This window comes from Rhipicephalus microplus, chromosome 7 (assembly GCF_043290135.1).
Source record: "Rhipicephalus microplus isolate Deutch F79 chromosome 7, USDA_Rmic, whole genome shotgun sequence".
Taxonomy (NCBI): domain Eukaryota; kingdom Metazoa; phylum Arthropoda; class Arachnida; order Ixodida; family Ixodidae; genus Rhipicephalus; species Rhipicephalus microplus.
Window position 1 is genome coordinate 30,962,821 of NC_134706.1, and position 19,084 is coordinate 30,981,904.

At 45.2% G+C, this 19,084-nt stretch overlaps 1 protein-coding gene across 2 annotated transcripts; it reads right to left on the bottom strand.

Annotated features, from left to right (window-relative positions):
• Positions 1-956: 956 nt before the first annotated feature.
• Positions 957-18,803, bottom strand: LOC119180045 (uncharacterized). Of its 2 annotated transcripts, XM_075868920.1 has the most exons (8): positions 18,603-18,803; positions 15,876-15,951; positions 13,169-13,309; positions 11,839-11,893; positions 10,736-10,866; positions 8,409-8,546; positions 6,903-7,058; positions 957-3,535 (listed from the first exon to the last, which is right to left on the bottom strand). In XM_075868920.1, the coding sequence occupies exons 1-5, from the start codon at positions 18,700-18,702 to the stop codon at positions 10,822-10,824; spliced, it is 417 nt and encodes a 138-aa protein (XP_075725035.1). In that variant the 5' UTR covers positions 18,703-18,803; the 3' UTR covers positions 957-3,535; positions 6,903-7,058; positions 8,409-8,546; positions 10,736-10,821. The 2 variants fall into 2 exon arrangements, with proteins under 2 accessions (XP_075725035.1, XP_075725036.1); XM_075868921.1 differs by lacking the exons at positions 957-3,535; positions 6,903-7,058; positions 8,409-8,546 and adding an exon at positions 9,766-10,123.
• Between the last annotated feature and the right edge of the window lie 281 nt (positions 18,804-19,084).

Here is a 19,084-nt window from a genome sequence, read left to right on the forward strand (position 1 = left end):
GTAACCCGATAATATATATAAGGTAAGGCATATGAAGAACGCAAGAGGTCCTCTCGCAGAAATCCCAGTGTTGGTGTGTTTGGTTGCGGGTGGAAAGTCGAGAAACACGTGATGAATGAATGGAAGCTTTGGTTAGAGTGGCTATCGAAACCAGGCCTCCTGGGGTGACGGCTATGCGGACTGTATCCTTGTTGACAGCGATTCGTACAGTAGCTTACAATGATTTATCGAGGTTTGAGGGAAATATTTCTACCTTAACTAGAAAATCAGTGAGTGGTCAGAGTACGTTTCCCATGTACAAGTGAGCATGTGTTATTTCAAAGATATTTTTCGTTTATGCGATTGGTAACAGGGGTGGCGCGATGATTTTCTTGTTCTTTTTTAAAAAAAATCTGGCACTCACTACAAAAGAGTTACAACAGAGGGTCACTGCCCCTCCTCTGGTGTGGCCCTTTATTGGTAACTGCCAGGGACCATGGGAGGCCATACTTACCTTATTAAAAGCTTCTCTAAGAAATTCATGATGTATGCAAGTGATTATGGGACATTTCAGCCCACGAAACATTTCCTGCAGCGTCTCAACAGCTTCTTCAACACACTATTAGCGAATCTTGAATTCACAGATCATTAATCAGGAAGGCCTGAATCGACCACTTCACCAGAAGACCCAAGCTGCTCAGTTCGGTAAAGATTTCAGCAGGTGTCAAAGAGTCGTATGACAAACATAATATTCACGTGCGCCCCATCCCAAAAGGCAGTTGCGTTTTCAGTGCTTTACAAGCACATGCCAGACCACACTATGTCATACATACTTACTGTGGCACAGAAGGGATCTCTATTCAAAGTAGAGAAATCTCATCTGAATCGTAGTCTGTAGACTTACCCGCCTAAGGTCAGTATCCGACGTTGTGCAACGATAACTTGGGTAGAGAAATTCACACTTCAACTCCAGCAAATGTGCAGGACAAGCGAAACCATGCGCTTAACTTTCATTTCCTTTACTTTCTTACATCTTTGTTTCGGTTTGCATCTTTTAAGTGTGTAGTTTCGTTTTAGCAACATCATTCAAATACATACATCACTCAAATGTCCAACAGACTATTCCTTCGACTCGCTCATAGAGAGGAGATGCCGTTAGCCACCTTAACTGGTATGGTAACCACAGAGTTGCAGAGAAGTTCCCGACCAGTTGAGCACCAGGAAGCGCTAATTAGGATAGATAACATAACACAGGGTCCATTTTATTTGAGCGAATCGCATCAACCACAACTCTTTGTCGAACGGCTTGTACTACCGGGATTGCTTGCGTCGTTTGTTCCAAGGGTACAGTTTGGAAAGATGCAAGTATATTCTGAACACGAACATGGTAGCTACATGAAAATTAACACTTTGTTGCGGAAAGACTACGCGTAATTGTACTATGGATTAGAATGGACAATAAATTGCACACTAATACATACTTGATATTTAAACCATGTAGCGACAATATATATGAGCCGAAGGAAGGAAAAAATACAACACTCGTGGAGGCCCCAAAATACTTGGTAAATGTAGAGCGATACTAGGAAGAAGCAACGCACAGCGGCAGATGCGCAGAGCAGCAAACAAAAGTTTAACACAATCTTCAATATTTCTAAACATTTTCACCTAATGACAACAAAGGCTTCATTCAACCTTAGAAGTCAGTGGCATTTTTATTTGAAGGTAGATGCCCACAAGCCTGCACCAACGGGCATTCATTCCAGGTAGCTTCAAAAATCCTGAAGGCTTGTGACCCGTTTTCGAAAATGCTGCCAATTTTATGGGCAGGACTTTAGCCACCGATTTAGGCACAGTTTAGTCGCCAAAGGGACCGGCTACCATGCTTGGGTTATCTGGTTGGACCTCTGCTGACTTAAAGGATGGCCAACTATAGTCATCAATGTAAATTTAAGAAAACGATACATTCACTACGTTTGTCTTTATTACAAAAACACACTGTGCACACATACGGCTTGGAGGAAACAAATCTGTGAAGGAAAGAAACTCAAGTACATTCAAAGTGCTCCCAACAGCACGTACTTGCAATATATATATACCTGAATAACAGTATCAACATTCTAGAACTTTACTGAGAAACATTCTTCACCCAAGAAACACAGCAGTTAGTCGATTTGCCACACTGGTTATTATGCCCTGGCCCCTGCAAAAGTTTTCTACAAAAGGATGTAGAATAACACGACAGTAACAGGGAAAAGAACTAGTATTACGCACCATGCATGTGAAAACAAACTTCCATCAGATCACAAGTTTTTGTCCGCCACTAATATGGGCCACCGTCGCACACCCTATAATTCAAATCGTGCACTTTATGGCATATTGATGCTCTTACATGTTCACTGACAGGGCGAAGCAAGACCAAAGCATGCAAAGCCTAATGTCGAGTTGGAAAGCATATGATTCAAGCCAAGACTATCCGAGGACCGGTAACGTCCTTCAGTCTAAGTCGTGAACCATAAGCAGGTGGTGAAGTGTTAGTTTGGACCAAATACCGCTGATCCAGACGCCCCCCAACCAAGACGCCCGAAGCGAACAGACTCCAAAGAAGCGAAGACTATCTCCCGCGTGTAATGATTGGTAGTGCTTCAGCTGAACTGCTCGATTGGACTAACGAGAAGCTGTCGGGCACGTCCGCACAATAACCTCAAGACCGAATCAAAGGCGCACCAACTGGAGTCGTGAAGGTGTGAAGTGATGGAGTGTCAGCCAATATGTACAACACACACAAGTGAATGCACGCACGAAAGAAAGAAGCTTCCCTGCCACACATATTGATACACGAATGCCCAATGTTGTCCAAAGTAAAAGAGCATCAATATGCCACCCCATCGCACAATTTGAATGGATGCTTCTATCATGGCTAAAGAACATTCAGATTGGTCAACAAACGTTACTGCAGTGGTGAAACACAAGCATCAGGATTAAGCATTGTGACAAATGTTACACTTGCTTAGTTTAACGATATGGGTCGAGCATATTCGAGTCAATGAAAACTCGTGATACGCTATCCGGCCGCCATTGAGCGAATCTATTTAGAGCGCGATCAATTCGGCAAGCCTTGGGACCATCCTTCAAACACCTCTGTGCGAGTATAGGTAGCATATAACCGACGTGAACATGTTGCACAGCAGTTCATGGGTGGCTGGTAGCCCTTGGTGGATCCCGAGATCGCCGGCTTTCCTTGCGGGAGCAGTGCGTGACACAGTCAGTCATCCTGTAGACATCCACCAGTAGCCCCATTGTAATAACGACTTGCAGCAATGCCCAAGAGTCCTCACTAAGATTGCACCTTCTAGAAGAGTAGGTCACAGCAATTGGCTTTCTTGTACGAGGCATGCCCCACAAGGCACGCAAGAAGCAGGAACCAAAAGCTGAATCCTAGTGGATGAAGTTACGCCATGGCCACATGACCGGGATCATCTTGCCACACAAGAGGGCCGGGACGGACATGGTTGGCGATGAGGGTTTTGATGCAGCATCCATCATGAGTGAAGAGCTGTAAGGACACCAAGGTTTCATAATTTGTTGTCGTGAAGGTACTCAAGGTGCGCACAGCGATTAAAGTTCGCGGGCGACACAGAAAATGGGGTACCCTTAAGCTTCGCCTTCAGGAGTTGCATGCTATAGCGATATCCTGTCCCTATAGTGCGTACTTCAAACATTTAGTGAATGAAATCGTTTCGAACTTGTCATGCACCCACTACGCGGCCTTAGGGTAGGTAATAGGCGCTGTAACGTGCGTGCCTTGTGTAATAGGTCTTAACCATGAAGTCATGACAACCACATGTACACAAACGCCTGACGGCGATGTGCGCTTGTACCTCGCATTATTGCTGCTATATTTCATGTTGTATTGCAAAACATGTATACAGGACGCCTATATTTGTAGACCATGACTTACTTTCACTGCATTTCCAAGCAGAGGAAGTTCTTTTTTGCCATTCACAAGCAGACTCATGGCTGTGTGGCAGAACACCCCGCTTGTCACGAAAACGTAGAATTTTTTTTATTTTATTTAAATCTTGTTTTTCCCGTCATGCACAAGATGACGATTTTTTGCGCACAATCAAGTACGCCAATGATGAAACTTCTGCGAAACTAACGCTATATTGGCGAGTACCATGCTTGGCATTGGAATGGACGATACATTGAATTTTTTTTTTATTTACAATTGGTACAGCATCGAACCCAATACTGTAAGGTTTTGGTTTCCTGAATTTTATTCGCATCAGATTACATCACAATTACCACACAACAACAAAAGACAATGTCACCCATGCTTTCGATGGGTTAAATTTCGAGTTTGGTCATGTCTGACAAGGAGGTTAAGCCTCTAAAGAACTTGCCGTTCATTTTTAACGATGGCCTTACCCTGCAGAGTTTATACCTTAGGCTACCATACAATGGTTTATAGTTCAGCTGCAGTTTCATGCAAAAGTAATGTGTCACGCTCTTTTGAATAGTTTCCCACTCATCATATAATTTTCCCACTCTTTAAGTGGTGGTGGCAAGTGCTGCACGGGTACAAAGATGCCGATCAAAATGGACAGGTACGTGCCCATCATCACAGTCGAATCATCACTAAATGGTGGAACACCGTCAAAACTGACCTTCCAGGCTTCTGTTGAACTTTGTAAACGAATTTTTGAATGGTGCACATAACTGCGTCAGGGTTGCATTAGCCCATGATGCGATCAAGAGAAGCCCATAGAAGCTCAGGAGAAGCGGGAAAGATCAGTTTCGATGGTGGTCCCACCATTTTATGGGCAGTCAGTCTTCGATAAGTCATGGCACCCAACATTCAGGGAGCCATTGCTGCCTGAAAATTTTGGTGGAAGTGGTGTATCTGTTTGAAAGAACACCAAGAATTTAAAATGAACATATCGGAATCAGCTAATTTATACCAGACTTGCAGGTGTACAGCAAAAAGGAAAGTTGGGCTAGTTGGCGTGCGCAGAGACGAATCGCGAAGGGAGACCAAACACGAGCGCTGCCGACAACTGGTTGCTTAATTCGAGTGAAACAGAAAAACAATGGAAGAAAAAAGAACAAAACTTGCACCCCCCACCTATGCATGTTGCGACAAAATTCTAAGTGGATATAAGTACCAGGCCGAACCACGGCCGGTGCTACCTGCTGTGTTTTCGCTATTGCAGATAAATTCAGAGCCGATGGTGAAAACTTTATAGTTATTGTAGTAACACAGGCGCGCGCAGCGAAGCAGCAAGGACGATGGTCGGGCAGTCAACGACAGCGTTTATTGTCCGCAGCGTGGTTATATACATTGGCATTAGGAGAGGGTGAAGGGAGGGGGAAAGAGGGAGAATGGAGGCGCACAGGGCCCAAACGAAATGGTGCGCGCGCAGCTCGTTTTGCTGGCGTTACAAACGAAACAAATACAACAGTTATTTAATATAAGTGGCATAATTTACGTGGACTGATGACTAACTGATCGTCTAGCAATGGTAGGTCTTGTTGACATGTACTTATTGACATGAACACCGGTGTGACGTGTGGCTACCGTGTCAATCCTGGTGACCTCATGCCGTGGAAGAATTACAATATCTTGTGGGAGCACATGGCAAGAAGCCTATACTTTCAGGGTGCCACAGAAAACGTCAGGGTACAGGCTCCAGTATAAGGGTAGAGGGTACCATGTATCCTCAGGTTAGGGTACTGGGTACTGATGACAGTAGGATTGAAATTAGCTTTTAAAAAATGTATTTTTCAGGGCACAATTAGTTCGATATTAATTAGATTTTATATAGTTTACTGCTAGCTTTTACTGTCATTTAATTCGATGTTTGTGTTTGGAGTACTCAAAGATCTATAGCCGAATGTGTGTTAATGTGAGCTCTGTTACGTTTGACCCGGAAATTCGTCTGGGCAGACGCCACTGTGCGTAGGCCGGTCTGCTAGGGAGGCTTTCAACCCCATCGGCGCCCAGTCTGCAAGACGCTGACCTGTAGATGTTCCAGGAAGCAGTCGGGTCTCAACGAAAGCTTCGCGAGACAAGCGTTTTGTTGAACGGGCCCAAACAGCGGGGGAACGGCGCCACTGTGGTGGGTCTCATTAAGTCAATCTCGTGACTTGGCTTTTGTCATCTACGCGAGGCCATCTTCAACGCACCGACAGCCCGGAAGCGTGGGAACGCGTCGAAGAAGCCGTTCACCGGGATCGAGCGTTGGGACTGCCTGAAGCTGAAAGCAGCATGCACGGACCACTGCTGACGTTCGGGATTGCGGCCATCTCCCCGGAAGAGCTCAACGTTCCTTCTCCGGACTCTACCTCCTCGCCCTGCGGTGCCTTCAAGGCATGGGCTGGGTGCGTCTTTGTGTGGTGCGTTCCTGTCACCATCGGACCGTTTCGCCCAACCGAGTGGTGCAATATTTGCACCCTTTCTGGTGGGTGGACCACGATGACTTCGTCCCCTGCTTTGTGGTAAGAGTGGTCACCGCCTCCTTCGGACGGCGCTGATGGTGGGCTATAAAAGCCGAAGCATGATTGTAAATAGGGCTGAATCTTGTGCGGAATCATGAGCTGAACCATGAACTGAATCTCTGTTGTACTTGATGCGGGATCTTCTCGATCTCTGTACAGTTTCTATCTTTCTTCTATAATGTAAATAAATCTTCGTTCCATCTCTCTTTAATGCGTCTCTTCGTGGCGAAGATCAGCTATGCGGACGACGGTGAGGAGCCAGCTACCCTAAAGAGAACCCGCCGCACCTACCATAGACCTCCAAGCCCTTAATAGCTCTAAGTTGAGTTCAATTCAAAACGTTACCTTTTATAGTACCTTATCACATATTGACTAAATAGAAGCACTTCAACCGTGTTACTCAATGTAGTACATATGCTTACGTGAGTGATTGCAGACCTTTGAGTCCATCAAAACGCATAGGGCACTCAGGCTGCCTGCCGAGCAACGGTCGACCAGGGACATCTTGCAGGAAGGGCTGGATGAAGTGAAGACCTGCGGAATTGGCCTAGTGTGTGCCAGGTGAAAAGTTTGGCAAGCTGGAAGGAAAAGTGAGAAACACACATAGATGCAAGTAAATACATACGTGTATATACAGTGATCCTGGATTGAATGACCATGAAAATTTTAGTACTCCACTGGCACGCGCACAAGGGTGATAACCGCATCATGCAATTAGGAATCTGGCCCCTTCAGGCAATGGCCAGGCAAGTCCTAATATGCGGGTGCTTTGAATATGCGAACTCGTATTAGTGTACTAGAAATGTCGAAAGTATATTCATGGTGGAGTTAATTAGAACTATACGAAATGAATGAATAGGCAAATGTGAACTGCATGTTAGCCTTCGTGAAGGCCGTTTCACTGCATTGGAGGGCTGCCATGGGCGTGCGCACGAGTGAGGGAGGGGGAACCCCCTCCCCCTTGTTAGCCTATGAAGGGGGGCGTGGAATCTGTCCCATGCATTCACTAAGTAGAAAGGGGGGGGGGCACTGCGATGAACCCTAGCAGAGAAAACGTGCGCACGCATACGAGGGCTGCTATATCGTCATTTCATCTTGCCAAGAGAAATGCGCGCTGCAGCGAATCTATACTCCAAGGTTGAATGGACAGGTCACATTGACTCGGCATTTGTAAGTGTAAAGGTTGTATTCCGGCTTATATGCTCCAAGTACAGACTCAATAATCGGAACCTTCATGGACCTAAAATATGTCGCACTTACGATAAACGGCCGCGCACACCGGGTTAAGGCACAAACACGAAAAGAAGGACGAAATATGCTCTGAACCGATCTTTATTGACGACCAAATTCGCTCAGATAGCATCCTCTTGCGCATGTCATATTGACTAGAGCGAAATTCAAGGACAATCTGAGCACCAAGGAAACTCAGAATCCGCACTCAATTGGCAATGCAAGAGCGGAAGGAATTAAGATAAAGATTTTAACTTTTTTGGAAAGGCTTGCTGCTACCATATAACTATATATTTGACAGAACTTGAGCAAGTCATTGAATTAAGTTTATAAAGGAGTACAGACTCTCTGAATGTACAATCATGGTATTACTTATTATGCAATTCCAATTACTTTGAAATTGAAGCAACTTATTTTAAGACTACCATTCGCTTTAAGTTCGGTTGCCAGAACTTCCGCAAATTTCACGAATTTGTAGACCGTGAATGACGAGTCTCGTTGAGATGATGTTACGATGCACTTCGTATGCAAGTAATCCGAGCATGAGTGGGAGCTCCTTGAGCAATGAGAGGCTGTTAGCATTGAATATCATGGTAAATTACCGTGCAAAACTTGCATCTTAGGCGATTCCAAGGAACTACGGAAAGGGGCAGTATACTGCGTGCATGCTACAACATTAGCCTATACTGCAGGCTCACCTCTCAAGCTAGTGCCATTGACGAAGCTCGCAGCAACGATGGCCATTCCAGCAATCCTCGACGGATCATCGACTGTGCTCCTGCTTGTCATGACAGATGTGCAGTCCATGGTCTGGGTGTCACCGCCCCGTCGCAGAGCTGTATCGACACGAGGCGTGGGTATTAGGTGGGAAAAAAATTGAAGATCCTTTTACAAAGCTATGGCAAGATGACGTGCATCCAGTTACTAATCTGCGCCTAAATTTAGAACACGTGCCTGCATTTTGGTCGCAGGTATAAATGCAGCAACTCGTTTCCTCCTGGCGAAGCACAATATCGTGGCTACAAAGGCACTAGTTGCAAGCGCCACGAACACCAGCTTGTTTCAGTACAGCAGCATGAGAACTAAGTCGAAGATTGTGCACAGTTTCAAAACCAGTTTCTCATTGTCAAGAGGGGGGCGATGACATTGTAACCAAACAAGTTGTGGCTTTCAGCAAAAGATTGGCGTAGAGATTCTATCGTTCCTGTTCAGATATGAAGTATGGATTGCAAAATAAAACTTCAGTGCAAAATTAGCCTAGAAGTTGCGGGATATAAATCTACACCCGCCCGCAACCATAGACGTGCGTATATGGTGGGGGCAAGAGGGTAGTGAAACATCAGCCCCACACATTGAGATGATAGGAAGGGGACGGGCTCCGCACTGCAGCACTACAACTAGTGAAATGTGGCAGCTTGATATTGCACCACAGCACTCATGCTGTGGTGCTGTCATTTAGCGGAACCACAGCACCATTTTCGGCATGTTTTCAACAGCGGCCAGCATGAATCTGCATGCGCTCGGTTTGGGGATTGCCTTGTGCCCTCATGTTCCCGCTCGCACCATTAACGCTAGAACTTCCATTGGTACAAGCTTACAGTGGACACTCGCTCGCAACCGGTTGCAAAGCAGCCAAAGAAAGCCAAATGTCTTGCCTGGAGAAAATATGAACTGAGCGCACACGAACTTCCCCGACAGCACTTGAACACCAGCTCAGGAATTTGTATGGACCCACCCAGGAATGCCATGGCACCCCTCTTGCACCGAGCATACCGATAAGGCCACCAGGAACTGAAAGGGAGACTAGGGAAACTCTTGAAAAGATATCCGAAAAACATGGCTTATGCAGACGACGTACCAACCCCTACTGCCAAGTCCGGGCACGCTCGTTGGATTCCGTGCCGACCGGTTGTGCCCTCGCGATGTCCGACGACAGCGCAGCTCTGGCCGACTGGATTAGCCCTGCGCCACCTCCTGCCACCGGTACCCTACGACGACGTCAGCGCAGCTCTGGCCAACTGGATTAGCCCTGTGCCATCTCCTGTCGCCAACAAGAGCTCCCGCAAGTGGCGTCCCGTGCTCGGACTCCCGTGACAGTGTTTCTATCTTTCCTATCTCTCCTATCTCTCATATGTCGTCGCTCGCTGTCCTAGCGCATCTCTTTCTCTCTATACCTTTAATCCTATCCTTTTAATCCCTCCTCACCCACATCTCTTGTGAGCTACTGTTGAGGTGTCACATGCTGATGCAGACAGTTGCAGGGGCTCACTTTTATCTTCTTTTCCCCCTTATAACCACAATTATGAAGGTCCACAGTTGATCTTTTCAAGATCTCCAAGGTCCGGATAATTGAAGACCAGGCTTGAAGAACAAAACAGGAAGGCAAGCGTGACGGCCGGTAGAAATGGAACAACTGTCGAAAGACAAGAACTGTAATACATTAACAGGAACAGAGTCGAGAGATAAAGAATAAAATCATCTGCTTCCACCGTGGCATGAACACTACACAATGGAACTGCTGATACGGGTATACGGAGGTTAGTGAGCACGACAATAATGAAGCAGTTAACCCTGAATATCATCTTGCTTCCATAAAAACCACGTCCCGTATCAGGAGTAACTGGCACGAAACTGTGGCTGGGAGCGCAAAGGCATAGGAAGTGGGCCCTCATCACCCATCACCCTTACAGTCAGGCACCAGCCATGCATAACATCCTGTTCGCGACTTGCCTAGGATAAAACCATTGCGTTAGTGCGTGTTGTGCTGTTTCTCCATTCGCTGCGGCCACTACCTGTCACTTAGGACGCGTACCACTTTTGGTTTGCGAAACCCGAAGCTATAAGCGCCAATACTCCAGCCAGTTCCCTTTCGATTTTATCGCGGGGAAGACTCGCAGTGGCAAGAACTGTGCCAAAGTCCGCCTACAAGTGACGAGCACAATTTTAGAATTTGATGACACAAGACAATCGACGAGAGGCAGAGCAGTAAAAAGCGCACCACAATCGCCAATGTTGTTACTCTCACCCAAGCTCAGTCATGAATTTGATGCTCGGTAACGGCCTTGATGTTCCGTAAGAATCGCCAGGGAAGAGGCTCTGACCTCGTACATGTTACCCACTTAGCATTTCTTGGCTCCGGCAACGCAAACTGTAGAGCTGCAATGATACAGGCATCACTGGTTAGATTAATATAGTTATCGAGTCTTGCATGCCACTGACACGATACAATTACAAAGAACAGCGTTTATGGTAGAGAACTGTACATTAGACAATCAACCACTAGGAGCCCCATTAATGTGCACCGAATCCTGGTACTGAGTTCACAAATTGAAAATTTAGGGTAAAGCAAGCAATGTCTATTTTATTTTGCAGGGTTTACAGTTTTAGCAGCCAGATTTGCGTATACTTAGTGAACAGCACACTAATAGCAGTCGTCGTACTTTAAAAAAAAAATGCCGTTTAAGATTGAAAGTTCGGAACACTGGTTATTCAAGAGTACACCTAAATTGAAATGCGATGCTCATCACGTCAAGTTAGAATCCCAATGCAATGCAACAGCAGCTGCACAACTACTTAGATTGGTGTGCAGGAGTTGGACCACGTGAATAACTTGTACTTATGAGAGGCACCGAATGGTGGACAAAAAGGCTCGAATTCGAAAGAACGCCGAATCCACTTTCACCGGGAAATAAATGTTGACAAGCTGAAACGTTGGAATAGCTCATTACTTCCGACAGTTCGCAAGGCAAGAGTGACTTGTCGATTTACGCGAGCTGATGTAAGGCCGCATCAGGCAAGGAGTCATGTGCAATGGCACAGGCCAACTATAACATTGTACATGGTCGTTGCGCAAGACGCAGTGTTCTTCATACGCTTCATTCACTCGAGCAATTGAAAAGATGAAGAACATCGAATCATGCGACCTGAAACAAATGGTGTGCTCCTTAAAAGACCGAAGCGCAAACAGAACGCACGCAAGACATATGCGATGCTGCAGTGCTGAAAATATGGGATATAGAAGAAAGGACATGCGCGTGTCCCGTCTTTCGAGTTCTATAGTTGCATTTCTGCGAAGAAGCTACTAGCCAAAAAAAAATTTTTAGCTTGTAAAGCGTCACGGTAACCCACCTTCAAATTAGCCCCGGAGACCGTGCTGAGGTTCCAGGTAGCGACCATGATGCACCTACGTGAGAAAAACGAGTGAGGATTAACAGTGCATTGGACCGCATAACGAAATGCTACGGGCTGTAATAAAACATAATCTTATACTTTTCTACTTTTCCAGCAATGCAAGGGTCAATGGTAGGCGCAACACTAAGAGCGAGCAAGGCTGGATGATGAAGTTGAACCTTTTATAAGTTGGCAGCAACAGGATGCATGACTAGATAAAATAGACGATTCTCAAATTCAACATGCATAGTAGAGTACAGTGTACTCTAAATCGTTGAACATTTGTTTTAAACAATTTGATCACTTGATCTTGAAATTGATTTAGCATTAACAAATGGACGCATACTTAAGAAATGTCAGCAAGAAAGCGGAACAAAAATACAAACCAGATTTGAATGGTTGATAGAGGCACGTGCTATGATACGACAGTTGAAGTCGACGCCGGCTCTGAAATTCAACAGGCCGAGACGACAACTTCGGGTGGTACGGTGCATCCCCGAGAACACTTCGCACAAGGAAAGAAACGCCACCCTTCTCACCAGGAAAGAAAGTGGCACAGAATGAGGGCCGGCCGTGCAACAATATCCTGAAAAGGTCTTACCCCCATCGACAGAAGGCCTCTTCCCACACCCCAACAGCTTATTGCTGTTCGCGAAACAGGGAGCCTCCGTCATGGGAGAAAACGGAGTCGCACACCTCGTTAGTGAGTGATGCTTCTTGGGCGAGTTGGAATTTCATAGCTTAATAAAATAGTTGTGGCGCAACTCCGACAAGGAAAGAAAAAAGAAGACAGTGTTATCTAAATCATTGAACATTTGTTGTAAACAATTTGATCACTAGATCGTGAAATTGATTTAACATTAACAAATGGACGCAGACTTGGGAAACGGGACAGACAGTATGCGAGCACAAACAAAACGTGGCTCGATACAAAGATGGGCACCTGTCCACACATTGCAATGACTGTGGTTATTCACCCATCTATTCAAGATGTATCATAATCAGCCGGCACAAATATAAATGTACTCGCGAAATCATCGAAGCGAAAACCATAATCATCGAAGGGGATAATTATGTCAGCTCACCGTCGTTAATGTTATCAGAGAAAGAAATGCTGCTCTTGAATTTGTCAATCCGCTGAAGATGTCACGCGGCCAAGGATGTATGTGAAGAGCAGATTTTCAATAAAAAAACTAGTTGCTAGACTGGCGCCCTATTCTGCCTCCTTTTTTTTCCCTTGTCGGAGTTGTGCCACAAATATTTTATTAACCTCGTTAAGGGGGTTCACCTGACACCTTGATGCCGAATTTGAAGCTCGCAGTAAGGACGATCCATGCGGTGGTCCCCGACAAGTTGCCAGCGACGAAATTCAACGACCATGAGCTCCTCGTCTGCGGTTGCTGGTTCTGGCAGTGGCGATAGTTGAGGGCTGCAAGAACATTAAAGACAGCGGTCACCGATGATGTTTAGCAAATGATAAACGTGATATGTGAAGCGGGCTGCAGAGGGAGCATTGCTTGCTGTTCTCCAAAAAAAATATTTTTAGAGCCCGATCAAATATTTTGCTACTGTGCGAGTCGACATGTGGTATTTGAATACCAGCAGGTTAAGTGTGAAAGACCTGGTGGGCAAACACAGAGACCGGAAAACACATATGGTTCATGTCGCCTTGCCCTCTCGTTTGCGAGTGATTTCAGGTTCATAATTCTAAAGGATTCATTTCAGCCAACGTGTGAATGCATTACGTTTTGCGTAACTAGCAAGTACAACGGAATGTTTCAAGTCTTAATGAATGTGCGAAATGGAATTCGCCAACAGTCAGAGTCAAGCACTACCAAATAAATCTCCTTATAGTAAAGCTCGGTGGGAGTAGTAACTGTATAACTGCAAATTTTTCACCAATAAATATTAGCATAGGAATTGCAAACTGAAAGGTGAGTGTGTCGCTCACAGTTGGCAAACTACTACTACCTTGTTGCTATGTTAACCAACATTAGTGAACCAATTACCAAAAAAATAGTTGAATGCTCCTTTGTTATGTACGTGCCATCTGCAAAGTTATATCAGGTATGTTCTAGGTAAATTGCAGGTTGGGCCTGTCCACTGGTATTCATGCATATCACGTTTACGGCGTAACATTACACAAGTACAGAAGGAAAGAAATGAACAAAACTGCGTGAAGAGCACCACGTTTGCTTCTTTCCTTTTGTTCTTGTCTGTTATTGCATGGTAAAAATTTAAAGATCAAGTTGTTCTATCACGAGAGCATCGGGTCGAATTTATGAGTGAGGCGGTAATTCATGAAACTAACACTAATTAAATTTGAACTAAATATCTGACCGGCAACCCAAGTGTCCGCTGCAATATTTGTTACCTCGTTAGCGCTGCAAATTAGCGAGCCGCAATTAACTAAGGACATGTTTGCATTGACTTGTTTGATTCAGAGCGCTGCAGTTGACTTTGTAAAGTGGGAGAGAAGGATCAGAAACAGACATCACAAAATTGTACTAAATGCACTTTACCGGTGAGCGAACGTACAAGCACGGTGTTTTGATTATTACGCGAAACATTGATTCACAAATTGTTGCTTGAATCTGTAACATGTAAACAACAAATTTGTAGGGTAATTTGGAATAACTTCATAATCGAACACTGCTTTCATGCTTAAAATAGCCCCCCCCCCGCCTTTTTTTTTTTGAACATGAAAAATAGTTCGAAGTATGCTAACCCATAAACAGGCGTGTGCACAACTGCTCGAGCACTATCATGCGAAAATCAACCGAGGCTTCTACGATGGCTGAGGAACAAAAATTGATGGTCATGCATTGATAAGCGTGGTGAAGCCAGTTGAGCGGGAAGAGTTGACATTTGTAAGGAGGAGTTCGATGCTAAGCAGAACTATACATTTTTTTTTGTGTGTGTGTGAAAACCTTGTTTTGTAAACAGGAACCTGTCTAAAATTCAAAGCCGGGCTAAATGCCGGAGGAGACATTTGAGCAGCCAGATGCCCATTTTACGTCAGAGCCAGCGATGTCATGAAGACAACGGAAGAGTTCAACATCGTAGAACTGTGTAAGGTGGCAATAAAAGAATGCAGCCATGTATTCATCAAAGTTTTCCTCGAAGCACTTGAGTAGAGTAATACAAGCGTGCGCATTGAAGACTTCACGGCCATGTTTTTTTTTTTCGACAAATGTTGTGAACTTCTGCAGAAAATGAACGCCCGATTTGAAAGTGGTGGGCTGGCCTACAACCTTGTCATGTTAACGATTCAAGCAAGTTTGAAAAAAGACCAATAAAAACCATACTAAGTGAAGAAATATTAGTAGCAAGCACACAGCTACCGCTAATGTGACAATTATGTGCCTTTCCTAGATCTAGTAATCTAGAAATTACTGTCAAAGCAAGCACTCGAAGGAGGGACTTCTAGCTCTACTCAATAGCACCAAGGAAGCCTTCTTGGTTATTTCAACACTTATTTGTGTACTAGATCCAGACTAGAAAGAGGCACCAAACACGGGCGCGACTAAGTCGACCAAATGCCTGCCTTTACCGAGATTAGAACTGGCAGAACTACAGACAGTCCACACTGTGAGTCGATCCATCACTCACTGCCCTAATGCTGTCTATTCCCATGTTAACGATTTACCAAACAGTCCAGTCGGGCGCAGTCATGCACTTGCCGAGTACTTACTAAATATTGAGAGTGAGATTTTTTTAATATGCTGCTGTAATGCGAACACATGGGGGCTTCTCCCATAACAAAACATGCGCACCTATTAATGACGGCAATGCTAGCTATGGCATCCGTGCCTTAGCTCGTATAATCGCAACCCCATATCCTCCAACGCACTATGGTGGGTGTTATGTATACGAGCACACTCCGACACACAAAATGGTAACCTTTTTTCAGAGAATGAGTGTTGCGATTAAATCGGCGAGAAGCAAGATTTGCCATGTACAATATACTGTTGGAGACATGAGAAAGTACTTACTTGAGGAAGTGCTGCGAGGATGCCCACCAGGTGACCTGTCTACGTGGCACAGTGTGCGTGTGTGAAGTCAGTGCTCCTGAGAAGAAGTCAATTAACTCATCAATGACCTCGTTCAATGAACTCATTAGGTGATTGAAATCCTCATGGTGCAGCATACACATTTTATAGATACAAGTCGACTTGTGCCGGTTGATGGTACTAGTGGACAAGAGCGACATGGAATGTGACGATTTGAGGTAGTTGGTGGGTATTAAGGTGAGAAAACCAGGCACACAAACACGGACACATGGGAAGCTAACATTAATGTTGATTGCAGTGCAGTCCAATGAAAAGCTGCTTTCTGCATCACTGTATCCTTTATTGCCTGGGTAAGGCTGCAGCCAACACTTCAGGGAAGGCATGACATTGTTCGACGGCTCTGCAAGCCAGCCACGTTCGAAGAACAATGTCAACAGTTTGGTTTGTTTCATCTTACTAGCACATGCATCTTTCACTTATAAATGGTGGGAAAAAAAGAAGATGACTGACTGCTGAGTAATTAAATACTTACATATGCATTAAGTATAACTAATCACTAAAGGTCAAAATAGTGATCGTCTTTCCTGGAATGTAATATTGAATGCTTTATAAACTGTTGGGAAAAGTTCACATTTCAAGACTTGAACACAATTCGTGCATGAAGGGTGCTAAATAATGAAAACTCATCAAAAATAAAGGTTGACTCACAAATAGCAAATTACAACTAGCAAATAAACGATGAACGAAACTTGAGGGCTCATTTGTTGGGGACAACATAGAACTTACCGACAAAAATTTCGAAGTACAGGGATGTTATTTGTGGCAATGTCGACGTAAATCGGCAGAAATTGAACGGAACAATAACTTGCCACTAGCAAAGGCTGAACCTGTGGGCTTCGAATATTACGTCCGAAGGTCAACCAACTGAGTTACAGCGGACGCCATTCCCTCGTTCACAGTACGGCGTGCATATAAACACATTTAAACCATGGAGTTGGCGCCACTGGTAGCTACGACTGCTAGTGTGGAAAACTCGTCTGCCTGCTGGCATCTTGAAGCACGTAATTTTTTTTTTACGAACTGGCAGCTGACCCATAATCTCATATGCTACGAAAAGGCATCCAGTCTACCAAAACAGAACCTTTGCTGCGAGTTAAAGGAGAGGGACTAGTTCTCTGTGAGGCGCAACAACTAAAACTCTAAACTAAAATAGCTAACATGCATCTGCACAGGTTTGAGGAAGAAGTCACCTTTCGGACCAAAGTTCTGACGCGATACCGTTAGCGTATGTGTGCACAACAATGTAGCAAAACACTAATTCGAACGTAACTGAAAAAATAACCCTACTTAATGCATGTATTGCATAAGCGTATGTCAATTTCAGGATAACTAACTTGGCCACCAGCATTGGTAAACTCCGAAACGCACCTGTGCTATTGATCGGACTGAAAGTAAAAACGGTTGTTTTTTTAATTACGGTAACAGACTAGCACAAAGAAAACAGGCAAATTACCGTATTTGAAAAAATACCACACGCGCCTGCACGCGCCTAAACTTCAAAACATTACGTGGCACCCACATGCTGAAACGCGATCAACAAAAATACAGTAACCACAGTGCCCGATTGCTAGCTTATCAACGCAACGAGTGACACCACGTCACTGAGGGTGGTACGTATGGCGTTTATACCCTTCGAACACCACTACACCTATTTATTTATTTACAGGTTACTGCTTGAGCAGGTTTCCTTTCGATAAGCCCGAATCAACTTTTCAGAGAACGAAGGATGCGATTGATAAAGCTTGAAAAAATCAAGACAGCCCTTCGCGTTCAATATATTTGCACTGTTCCACTCTTGGAAATCGTAAAGTGACGCTTACTCGATGTAGTGCCGGTACCGGCACTGCATGCAGTACTGGCACTCGATGCAGTGCCGGTACTGCGTCTGTGACAGCGCGGAAGCCGGAGTACAACGGGGGGGGGGGGGGGGCGAGTGCGTACGCTATTCGCTATTCAGCGCTCCTGGGACGAAAGGAAAACTTGTTAGTTAGACGATGAAAGTTCACGCATAACTAAACACAGACTCACGAGCTGTGTCACTCAAACGCTTGAGCGTGAAGCCATGGCCAGACGACGAGTGAAGTCACTACCAAAAAAAAAAAAAGAAAGTAAGAAAGAAAACAGGACAAGGGTTAGCACGGCAAAAGAAACAGCCAGAACACGAGTTAACGGTTATAGGGTTAACCCACCTGCGCTTCGCCCGCATAGCAGTCCCCCGACACGACGTGTTGTACAGACCTGAAGAGCTTGAAGCGCTTGACATACTCGCACGCCAGACTTTAACGAGCCGGCAAGCCGAGCCAGGCCACGTGTCACGGCCCACGATAACCACTAATTAGGTGCACCAGAAAAGACGCGCACGTAATAACGGCAGCGGTGGCTCCACGGGCATTCCAGTTCGTCACGTGCAATAATCAAGAGAACGCAAAAAGATATACTTGCATTAGCTGCATTAACTGCGACCTGAGCCTACCCGCCTGTGCCCCCTGGGATATTCACCGTGAAGTATAGAGGCATGTTCAGGGAACCCAGCCGCTAAAGTTACACGCAACGTATAGCCTTGAATTGCACTTGAACTAAGCTATTAGCGAGTGATATTCGATGAACACATCCCCACCCCTCGCCGGCTTGTCACATTATGGAGCTCACCGATTTGATGCCGAAGAAAAAGCTCGCAGTGGTTCTCGATGAATTCCGGGCGACGCGGTTCCTTGTGCGTAGTTTTTTTATATGTCCAGGTAAAGTCCATAAACACGAAATTCAAAGTTGAAACGTGACTCGTACGCACTGCTACAATCGCGCGCCCCGCGCCTGAACGTCGGGGCAAACGCCATTCCCCGGGGTCGAGGAACTGCCGTCCGCGAAATGCGCAGCATGACGAGCATCGAGCGAAAAAAAAAAAAAAATGGCCCCGTATCTGCATGTAAATCTGCAAATGTCGTCGAAAGGTCTTGCGTCTGGAGAGATTGAACAAAACGTTTATTTGATGTTCTGCGCAAGAAAATCGGTGAATGGTATTCTGAAGGCGCTGCGTTAGAGTGCCTCGAGCGTGCAGCGGAGGCGAACGAGTGCATCGAGGCACGTCATGGATGGATGGATGGATGGATATGGCTGTACCCTTTAGATCGGGC